General features: G+C 43.4%; 1 protein-coding gene across 13 annotated transcripts in view; it reads left to right on the top strand.

Moving 5' to 3' along the window:
• Nucleotides 1–8,080, top strand: part of EPB41L1 (erythrocyte membrane protein band 4.1 like 1) — a 106,818-nt gene extending 98,738 nt beyond the window's left edge. For all 13 annotated transcript variants that reach the window (XM_027867186.1, XM_027867198.1, XM_027867193.1 and 10 more), the window contains 2 exons: nt 667–783; nt 4,688–8,080. In XM_027867186.1, coding sequence (XP_027722987.1) covers nt 667–783; nt 4,688–4,696 — 126 coding nt within the window. In that variant the 3' untranslated portion in view covers nt 4,697–8,080. The remainder of the gene's footprint in view (nt 1–666; nt 784–4,687) is intronic.
• The last annotated feature ends 3,781 nt before the right edge of the window (nt 8,081–11,861 follow it).

Raw genomic sequence — 11,861 nt, 5'->3', positions numbered from 1 at the left:
TGTGTGTGTGTGTGTGTGTGTGTGTGTGAGAGAGAGAGAGAGAGAGAGAGAGAGAGAAATGTATACAACACACTTTTAAAGTTTAATCTGCATTATTAACATTTTCTCCATGGCTTTTTTTAAGTCTAGACAATCAACAAATAATAAAGCAATCCCCTATGTAGCACTTGTCAATTTCTGAAGTGTAAACACTCACATTGAAAATTTAACAATCAGTTTTCCAAAACCAGTTTAAGCTGGCTCCAGCACATCTCTAATCCTTTCTTCTCCCAAAGCTCTTTTATCCCTTGGGGAAATAAGACATGCATTCAATAACATACAGAACTGTCATTTAATTGGTACCTGTGGGGTACCCTGTGCTGGGCTTTGGCCTGGTTGAGGGGAGGGGATATAGTGGTCCCTGTCCTCATGCAGTTCCAAATCTAATTAGCATAGAAAAGTCCCTGTGGATGCTGAAGTCTTTGGGTTTGGTTGGTGACCTGGCTTCTACCTCAAAGACATGTGCCCCAAACCCTAAATCTCAATCCTGGCTTCAGTGGATTGGGTTCATTTAGGGATATACCCTTCTCCTCTCCTCCCCCTCCCCCTGTGCATCCTGGGGTCTGGGTCTCTGGGTTTAAATTAGAGGTTGTTCATATCATACAGTGTCCTATCCTTGTGTCCCAGGCGTTGGCTTTGGCCATCAAGGAGGCCAAACTGCAACACCCAGACATGCTGGTAACCAAAGCCGTTGTATACAGAGAAACAGACCCATCTCCCGAAGAAAGGGACAAGAAGCCACAGGTAATGAATGCCATGGAAAGGCCCTCCACGGGGCTCTTCCTCTGACCCCCGATTACTCATGCACATGTTTATTGTTGTTGTTCAGTTGTGTCCAACTCTCTGTGACCCTATTTTGGGCTTTTCTTGGCAGATATCCTGGAATGGTTTGCCATTTCCTTCTCCAGTTCATTTTACAGATGAGGAAACTGAGGTAAACAGGGTTAAGTGATTCAAGGTCATATACCGAATAAGTGTGTGAGGCCATATTTGAACTTGGGAAGATGAGTCTTCCTGACTTGTGGCCCAGCATTCCATCCACTGCACCACCTAGCTGCCCCATGCACAGGGGGAGATCACAGGTATCCTGTATCCTGGGATGCATGGATGACCTCAGCCCTGGGACAGTTGCCTGCTATTAATCCTTCCAGGCTTTACAACCTCGCTCAAGTTTTTCTTCCCTTGGATAGGCTTCCTGGACTGGGGAGCAGCATGTTGAGGAATGTAGAAAAGAGTCTTTACAAGTATGGAATTAAACATGCATTTTCAGATACAAAAGGGAAAGGAAAGGGAAAGAGGAAGAAAGGAAAACAGAAGGAAGAAGAAAGACTAGACTGTGAGGCATCCTAGATTCTTGGCCCAGCTCTGCTACTAACTCATCTAGGCAAGTCTTGTGCCTCAGTTTCCTCATCTGTAAAATGAGAGAACTGGACTTGATGACGTCTGAGGTCTTTTCCAGCTCTGAGTCCTGGCCTGCCATCATTCCTCTTCCATGTCTGAAGTATCTTTTCTGCTGTGTCTCCTCCATCTAACACCCCCTGCCGCTGCTCTCCTTTGTCTGTTCCGTTCACAGCTCCCGTCCTCCCTGCCCCCCCCCCCGCAACAAACACGTGTACAAGTTCTTTCCAGCAAGGCTCCTCATTCTGGCATCCTCCCACCCCTGCTGCTCCCACCTGTAGATCTGTGATGGTAGCTTTTACTTGCAGCTGCCTCTGCTCCTTCTTTGGCGTCCAAACCTGTCTTTCTTCTCCTCCTCCTTGGGCTCTGTCGTCTACCTTCTTTAATTCTTTCATGCTGTCACCCCACACTGTGCCATCTTTCTCTTTTAGAGCCCACTTTCTAGCGGCGATGCCCTTCAGGAGCAGACACTTCATTCCCTTTATTTCTTATCCCAGCCCCTGGCCCCATGCCCCCCCACCCCCATGCAAGAATCACGTCCCAGGCTGAAGAGATCATGGGATGAATGTTGTTTGTTCATAACCCCTCACGATGGGACAGAACAAGTTGGGAGAGGCTAGAATCATAAGTCATTTTTAGAGCAGGGTCAAAAGGCAGGACAGCTAGGTGGCACAGTGGATAGAGCTCTGGCCCCAGTGGAGTCAGGAGGACCTGAGTTCAAATCTGGCCTCAGACACTTTACTAGCTATGTGACTGTAGGCAAGTCACTTAACCCTGATTGCCTCACCAAAAAGCAAAAAAAAAAAAGGATCAAAGGGCAATGGAAAGAACAATGGGGCAGTGGTGATCAGAGAAGCCCGGGCTCGATATTTAATACCTGTGTGACTTTGGACAAGTCACTTAACTTTTTCAGGCCTCAGTTTCCTCCTCTATAAAGTTGGGGGGGTTGGGGTTTAAACTAGATGACCTAGTGGTATCAAACAAATAGAAACAGATCCCTGGGGGCTGCAAATTGACTTAAACACCACAAGTTAACAGTATGATATATTAATTTTTATTTATTTCATTAAATACTTCCCAGTTACATTTTAATATGGTTCAGGAATATGGATTTGACCTCTCTGGTGTAGTGAATAGAGCACTGGATTTGGAGAAAGGAAAACCTGCCTTCAAATCCTGCCTCTGACATTTACCTGCCGTATGACCCTGGACAAGCCAATTGATCCCTCTTGATCTTAGTTCCTTACCTGTCAAATGAGACGGCTGAACTAGATGATTTCTAATTTCCCCTTCTAACTTTAAATCTATGATCCTGTGATCTCTAAGAGCCTTCTTGGCTCTAAATGCTATAGTCCTAATTAGTTCTGTTAGTGCTGGGAGAAAGGGAGGCTTTCTCTTCTCCTCCCATCTCTGAATGATAGAGTTGGTCTTGGCTTCCTCCCTCCCCCATCCTCCCTTACAGGCGCCTGCCCAGACACCCCTGGGAGCACCAAGGAGATTGCAGTTCCTGCTGGTGACCTGTTCCTTCCAAACTCAGTATTTGAAGCCTTTGAAAAGTGCCTCCGATGTTCCTACCCCTTTTTCCTTTGGGCACATTAAGACAGCGGGATTGGTTGCCATACAACTCACTGCTCTCATTGGAGGTGTCTGTTACCATGCCCACACCCCTGACCAGCAGCAGGGCAGGGGCACAGTGACCACCTACAGCATGAATACCACGTTCTCCTGCTACGTTCTACATGAGGCCAATCTCTGATCCCAGTGGGGAGCTAGACACCAGAAGTGGAGTGGGGCAGTGGTGAGTCAGGAGGCTACCATTTTGGTCTCACCTCTGCCTATGTATGTGTGACCTTGGGCAAGTCCAACGTGATATAGGTCTCAGTTGTCCACTGTGATAAGAAAGAATTGGACCAGATAATCTCTGAGGTCACTTTCAGCTCCAAATCCTGTAGCTGATTGATTATAGTTGATTATATAGTTGATATAGTTGACATTTTTGGGGTGATGATGATAACGACAATGATGATGATAATAATGATACCAGTAGTTTATATTGATAATATAATTCACATTTCTATAATGCCTAAAGGTTATCAAATCATCTTCCTCAAGAGCATTTCCTTTGGAGTTAGAGAACCTGGGTTCAAATCCTGCTCCAATGCTTATTGCTCATGAGTCCTTGCACAAGGCACTTAACCAGTTTCCCAATGTGTGGAGTGAGGAGATTGGACTAAGTGTTTTCTCTAGGGTCTCTGCTTTCCCATAGGATCTATAATTCTATAAAGTAGATAGCAAAAGTATAATTATCCCAGTTTAACAAATGAGGCACCTTCTAAAGTATCTGAATTTACTTCTGAAGTATACTGAATTTCCTTACAATTTACTTCTGAAGTAAATTGACTTGGCCAAGGGCACCCAGTGACTTAGGCTCTTGACCAGAGGATTTACAAAGGGAAGAATCTCATTTATGAGATCACATAAGCACTAGTGCTGGGATTCAAAGCTAGGGTTCTTGACTCCTAGCTCAATTCTCTTTCACCTACAACACAGATTCTTCACTTGATATCCATGAACTTTTAAAAAAAATTATTGTGATAATTGTATTTTAATATAATTGGCTTTTTTCATAATCTTATATATTTTATTCTATGCATCTAAAAACAACTGACAGCACAGGGATAGAGCACCAGGCCTAGAATTAGGAAGACCTGAGTTTAAAATCTGACCTCAGACACTTACTAGCAGTGTGACCTTGGGCAAGTCAAATTAACCTCTGTTTGCCTCAGTTTCCTCAATTGTAAAAATGAGAGTAATAACAGCACTTATCTCTTAGGGGGATTGTGAGAATCAAATGAGATGATATTTGTAAAAAATACTTAATACAAATTCCTGGCACTTGATGCTATATAAATGCTTATTTTCTTCCCCTTCCCTGAAACATGATTCTGGGAAATGGTCCATCAGCTTTACCAGACTACCAAAGGAAGCCATGACACAAACAAGGCTAAGAACCAGCTTGATGCTTCTCTGTGATCCCAGGGAAACAGTGACTGATGGAGCCTATGAGCCACCTGGGCCTTTTTGCTCAGCCAGGAAGGAGAAGGCTTGAGCTGGGAAGGTGGCAAGAAAATAGCCATAAATCATTAACTCATTTTGTCCTTTTTTTTCCTTTTCCTTTTCTTTTCTTTCTTTTTTTCTTCTTTTCCCCTCTGATCTCTCTCTTCTCTTTCCCCTCACACTGGACTTCCAGGAATCTTGACCCCTGTGCAAAGAAGTTGGCATCTCTATTCAAACCAACTTGGAGAGCAGTTGAGGAGAGGGCCTTCACACTGAATTCTGAGATTAGACACAGACAACCCAGCTGCAATGTTCCGTCCCTGCTGAGAGACTACAAAGGAAGAGCATATATATGTATAGATATATATAGGTATATATATATATATATACACACACATACACACACACACACACACACACACACACACATACACACATACACACAGCAAACAGAACACAGCCTTGCACTGCTATGGAAGTTGCGGGGAAAGAAATCAAACCAACGGCTAAAGCAAACCAACCAACCACCTACGTTCGCCTTTGCAGACAAAAAAAAAAAAAATGGATGGGATTTTTAAGAAAAAAAAAAGAAAAAGAAGAAAAAAATGCTACCATGATAAAGAGAAATAAAAGCCAGACCCCTTGTGACATCGCAGCTGCCCAGCAAGCCACAAGCTCTGCATATCCCATCTCACGAGGACTCGTGTGTGATCCGCTCCTTCTTTTCCAACATTCGTCACCCATGTGTATGAGGGGGAATGCTTTGCAACAAAGCAAGCATCATAGAAGCTCCGAACAAGAAAAATGTTTGAAAGAAGGAAAGAAGATCCCCACTGGCAAAAGGAAGGAGTTCTTTCTCTCTGGGCCTGACACTGGGCTCTGTGGCTAGTATTCGTACCCCTCTCTCCTCCCTCCCCCAAACTCATGCTAGTCGTGACGTACTCTCTTGCCACCATTGCCCCACTCTTTTCCTCTCTCCTCTCCTTGTCGCCCCCTCACCTCCTGTGTTTCACCCAGGGCTGCCCAGGGAATTGTAAGCGACTCATCATTGGAAGCAAAGAATACTGGAGAGACAAACCTGAAGAGAGGAAAAGTGGACGCTGCGTGTCTGTGGCTTCTTACCACAATGGGGCAGCCCATCTGGGGGAATTCATACGGATGTGCTTTTAAGTTATGTATATTATATATAACAGGGAAAAATATTAAAATAAACAGTGCTGGTAAGTATGATGCTGAAGTTTTTAAATTATAATTCTTTGGTTGATGTATTCTGAGGTTCTTAGATCACACTGAAATCCCCCCCTCCCCCACCCAAGAGGCCTAGAGTCTGTGTGCAGGTTCTGTCTCGGTGGCCAAAGGGATTGGTGTCGTGAAACAATGTGTGGTGTTCGTCTTTGGTGGGTTGGTGGGTAGTGAGGGGGCAGGTCCTAGGGTGTAGAGGCAGGGGTTTGGCAAGAAGGCAGCAGAGTCATTGTCCAGAATGTGCCAGTCAAAAGGCCTCACTATTCTGTGTCCCCATCCCCACCTCACACCCTAGCTGAATTCTAGGGAGGCCTGATTTTTGCTTTGGGAATGGAGTAAGAGAACTTGGGGCTTACTTCGCTACCCTGGGACCTCAGACTCCTTCCCTAGGGATAGGCTGGGGTCTGAACCTCCTTTTAATGGCTACTTGCCTTTTCCTCACTGACCACATTCGTGGCTGGCGATTGGCTCTGATTCTAAGAGCTTGGTAGGGCTTGTCCTGGCCCTACCTCTCAGTCTTCCTAAAATTTACAATCTCCCTCCTCTTTATGTGCCAAAGGATGAGCCAGAGTGGCAGCAAGGTCTGGGGGGGACCCAGACCCAGGACAAGAATTTTCATGGATTGTAGAGGACTTTAAAGCTCAATCTCAGACTCTTGTTCCCAGAGCCCAAATATGACCCAGTGACCTTGGACAATTTATTTAACTTCTCTGGGCCTCAGTTTTCTGATCTATAAAATGAGAAGGTTGGACTACCCTCTTTATCTTTAATTACCCTTCAAGCTCCAAATTCTATTATGATTCAAGCTGGGAATAAAAAGAGACCCAGGTCATTGGCTTCCTGGAAGAGAATCTGGTCCTCTCTACATCTGAACTCCAAGCCCAAGAACAATGGAGCTCCCTAAAAGGTCCACAATGAGCCTTTGAAGGAGAGCTTCAGTCCTCCTGGACCATACGCATCACTACATCTGGTGTCTAGGCTTTCCATTGGGTACTGGCTGAGGCTCAGTGGAGTCAGGGCCAGGGCTGGGTGACCCTCTCCAAGTGGGCTGCCACAGGGTAGGGCATTAGGGGGGAAATGCCCCCACTGCACTTTAAACATCTCCCCTCACTCCACTACCCGAACACATTTAAATTCTATTTATCCACCTTCACAGAATCTCAGAGCTGGAAAAGATCTCAGAAGAGATAGAATATTAACCCTGACCTGAATGGGAACCCCTTCTTCATCCTCCCTGACAAATAGGGGTAGTGTGAGAGACAGTGTGGTGCCATGGCGACTTCCCTTTGAAGTTATCCAAGTCTGAGTAAATTCCTCCTAATCCCAACTCTAGCCAAGAGGTACTGGGTGTGCGTAGTTTCTTAGCTTACTTTAGATCCCAGGTCTTTACCTCTGCCCTATCCTCAAGCACTCTAGGTAAGACGAGATCAGAGCGCTGTAAGGGTCCTTAGGTCCCACAGAGAGGAGGTGTGAAAGAGCCCTTTGTCTGTGGTCCAGACCGCCCCATTCCCGAGAAATGACCCTGGCCCAAGCTACCTGTCTCAGGTTTTAATGACTCCCACAGGTCCTGTGCCTCCCATGTGTGTGTTCAGTGATTACTCTTTCTGGAGAGTCTCTAGGGTGTGTGTGATCACTGGGAGTTCCAGGGTGAGTCCATTCACTGGAGAACTCCAGACAATTCCACCTTTTGTCTTCCTTAAAGAGGTGGGAACCGAAGGAGTAGGTCTTTTAGAGGCAGTGAAGCTGTAAGATAAAGCCATTGGCTCATGGCCACCCATCCCTTCCATGGAAAACATTAGGCATAGACTTTGCCTCTCTCTCCTCCTCCCTCCCTTCACTTCTTTGCTCCTCTTCTCTCTTAGGGGCAGGGGAGGAGTCTAAGGGTCCTACTCTTGGCTCTGCCCCCAACTCACTGTGTCACACTGGGCAAAGAACTTCTTCCTCTCTAAAGCCTTAGGTCCTCATCCATGAAAATTGGAGGGGAGGTGGGGCTGGACCTGGTGACCCTCTGAGACGCCTCCATTTCTAAGATTCTGTGAAGTCTTCTGTTTTATTTCTCTGGATCCCTTCAGGTTGAGGGTGCGGGAAGTGTCAGTGCCTGTTAAAAATACCGAATCCTGCAAGCACATTCCAAGACTGGCCTGCAATTGCATGAACAACGACACTATAAATAAATTATTTTTTCAGAAGCACCTTTGACCAATCGACTGCGACAGCCTCCTTCTTATTCCCTCGCTAATCCACTGCTCCCTTGTGCCCTCTCCCCTGCCAGTGCTCCGTGCTGTATGCGTGTGTGCTCTCTGTTCTTGTACTCAATAAAAGTGAAATAAATGTGTTTGATTCTGAACCAGATGTGGCCCCACCGCCTCTGTCTGTGACTCCAAGGGTGTGATCAGGCCAGGTATCTGGATTAGCAAACAGTAGTATTTCCAGTAGCCTGGCAAAAGATTGGAAGCCCCTTCTTTGGTGAGGTGTAACTAACTCCCCAAACACACTGGCAAGCCAGTGTTAAATTATCACTGGGATTTAAAGGACAGCCTCACTTATATGGAGGCCTCCCTATTCAAAGCACCAGAATAAGCTTCCCAGCTCTGTGTTCTTAAAATCCATGAACTAAGTAAGGCTCATTCATGCTCAGTGGAAGGGTTGGAGTTAGGAGAAGGGAGGAAATGAACAGACACACCCACCTCTCTCAGTTCCTATTTATTCTTATTTTGCACATAATTCTGTAAAGCCTGGTTTTTTATGGTTTCCTAGTCTTCAATGACTGCTTCAGTCAGGCACGTAGGCAAAAACTGTGGAAGGCAAACACAAAACCCTCTGGGCCCAACATCTGGTACCATAAGTGTGAGTCCAAACAGCCCCAGTCATATTGATGATCATGATGAACCCAAGTCAAAAAGAAAGGCTAAATTTTGTTTGTGGTCCTCTGTATAGAAAGGCATATGATACATTTTTAAAAGATTTCCATCAAAAATGGCAACAACAAGAAAACATTTTTGGTGTCCAAATGGATTTTCTTTCATTGTAGCATGGTGTAGGGGGAAGGGTGCTGAATTTAGAGGCAAAGGACCTCTTTAAATTATGACTGTATTGGGGCAGCTAGGTGGTGCAGTGGATAGAGCACCAGCCCTGGAGTCAGGAGGACCTGAGTTCAAATCTGGCCTCAGACACTTGACACTTAATAGTTACGTGACCCTGGGTAAGTCACTTAACCCTGATTGCCTCTCCCAAAAAAAAGGGCAATTATGGCTGTGTGATTCTAAGCAAGTCAGTTAACCTCTCATCATCTGTTATGTGAGGGGATTGAACTAGATGACCTTGATGGTCACTTCCAACTCTAGACCTTAGATGTTATAATGCTTCCTTATGGGGATCCTGGGTCCTGAAATCTTACGCTATGGCAGCTCTCACTAGGTAGGACCACCCTCAGTGACCCAGAAGTGCCTCATGCCCAGAGGTAGGACCAGGTGACAGCAACTTAACCCAGGCCTGCTACTGAGGTATTAAGGGGACTGTGATTTGTACCGAGGACTTAGTGCAAAATAATAACAATAGTAATAATAACAGAATAGAATAATTGAATAATAACTGAAAATAACTTTAAAAGAGTAAGGCTGGGAAATCACTCAGATGGAATAAAGGAAATGTTGCATTAAATATACTTTAAAATTTAAATTTTAAAACATTCAATGTAAGGTTTTTTAAAAACTTGGGTTTGGTTCATTTGTTCGGTTCTGCAAACAAAATTGACATTTGTTTCTTGGTTTAAAAAATTTATTAAAAAAAAATACTGAGTAAGCAGAAAGTTAAAAGAAAAAAAATTATTAAATAATCTATTTGGAGGCAGCTATGTTGGGACAGTGATTGGATCAAGTGCTGGAGTTCAAATCTACTCTCAGATACTTGCTGTATGACCCTGAGCAAGTCATTTAATGTCCTTAAGTCTCAGTTTCCTACAAAGGGGGATTAATACTAACACCTACATCCCAGGGTTGTTCTGAAGATAAAAATGAGATAATAATTGCAAGGCACTTTTGAAACCCTTAAAGCCTATATGAGCAGCTAGATGGCGCATTGGATGGAGCACTGGACCTGGAAGTCAGGAAGACCCAAGTTCAGATGCAGCCTCAGACACTTACTAGCTGTGTAACCTTGGGCAAGTCGCTTAATCCTGTTTGCTTCTGTTTCTTCATCTATCAACTGAGCTGGAGAAAAAATGGCAAACCAGTCCAGTATCTTTGCCAAGAAAACCCCAAATAGGGTCACAAAGAGTCAGACATGACTCAACAACAAATGTTGAAGCATTCTACCCAGCCCCTGACAGAGAGGTGATGGACTCAACATATAGATACACACATTTTTATGCACAGCCAAAGTGAGAATTTGTTTTGCCTGGTTATAGATTTTTTTCTTTTCTTTTTTCACTGAGGAGAGGAGGTGAAGGAAAAAGTCATTAATAGGATTGCCAAAAAAAAAATCAAAGCAAAAAGGATCAGGGCAACATTTTTAACACAGAGAAGTAAATGTAAGGGAAGACCAGAAAGAAATACAGACAAGCAGGACAGATTTGAGAGTTACATATTCAACTAATTATATTCTTAAAAAGGTGTAAAAAAAATTGTTCTAGGCACATGTCTGCCAGAAACAATTTTTAAGAATTTAACATTATTCTAAATCTAAACATATTCTAGCTCAGAGAAAGAAATGTTCTAGATTGCATAGTCCAATTATGCCTTCAGATATCTCTCTACCTCAAGACAATTTGAGGTAACATTTATGAGAATCTTGATCAAAGAAAATGTTATAATATGTTAAAATACAATTTGTGTTAACATTCTACTTCAAGTCTCAAAAAGGACTAACTAAATAACCACTAAGTTCCTTCCTTGACCATTCCTGTCAGGTATTGAAAGGATCTCCTTCCCTGTAATCAATATAATACTCACTCTGAATGAGAAAGAGGGAACTTCTCTTTGGGATGGGGGTGGGGGGTGGGGAAAGACTGGAAGGCAATAGTTTTAACAAGACTAAAAGTACTCTTTATTCAAAACTTCTTTGCCACAGTTAATCCATATCCCTAAGAAAGACTTTTTTTCTCCTACATATTTTCCAATAGAGATGAGTCTGGAAAGGGTTTTTAGACTAGAGAAATATTTATAAAGAAACTAAAAATGACACTTTAAATATGCTTCCACAAAGGAAAAGCAAGCTATGCACAATACAGATTTTTGGTTTCAGGTACAATTCCGTTTTTCTGTTATACTTTGTATATGGAAATGTTGACTCTGATGTGTGTTAAGTTCAGATTTTTTTTTTTTAAGAAATAGAAAAGAGAGAGAAATAGTGGTGGGAGCGGGAGTGGAGAGTAAAGGACTCCAATGTGTATGGCACCTATAGATGAAGAATCCATGAAAATTGACCCCGGACTAGATATTACAGGATAGAGAGAGTAGAGCCGAACATGACTTGGGAGTTCTGAATCTAGGTGACTGGGAGAATCTGTAAACTATACATTTAAAAAAAAAAGTTAGAAGGAGTGGGGCAGAAGGGGATAGCAAATGTTCTAATGGAAAGAATACAGAACTTGGAGTCAGAAGACCTGGGTCCAAGCCCCATCTTTAACACTCACCAGCTGTACAATCCTTAGCAAATCACTTCACCCCTTCTGAGCCTCAGTTTCCTCATATACAAAATGTGCCTAAAATAATTGTCAATGTTGGAAGGGTTTTGGAAAGATGGGCGCACTAATACATGATTGGTGGAGCTGTGAATTGTTCTACCCACTCTGGAAAAAAAGCTTTAGAATTATCCTTAAAAAGTGATTTAAACATCCCATTCCCTTTGACCCAGGGATCCCACTGTTAGGCAAGTGCCCCAAGGAGTAAATTATAAAAAGAAAGGCCATTTTCACACCAAAATATTCATGGAAGCACTTTTCATAAGAGCAAAGAACTAGAAACAAACTCTCAGAGACTAGGGAGCAGCCAAGCAAGTGGTGGTTCATGAACATAATGAAGTATTAGTAAGATACGATAAACATGAGTACAAACCAGTGTGGGAAGACATATGAATTGATGCAGAGTGAGGTAAACAGGATCAGGAAAAAAAATGCATGGTATACA

The sequence above is a fragment of the Vombatus ursinus genome, unplaced genomic scaffold (assembly GCF_900497805.2).
Source record: "Vombatus ursinus unplaced genomic scaffold, bare-nosed wombat genome assembly UNPS02014785.1, whole genome shotgun sequence".
In the NCBI taxonomy this organism is placed as follows: Eukaryota; Metazoa; Chordata; class Mammalia; order Diprotodontia; family Vombatidae; genus Vombatus; species Vombatus ursinus.
Note: the sequence above shows the minus strand (reverse complement) of the source record. Positions and strands in the feature narration are given on the sequence as shown.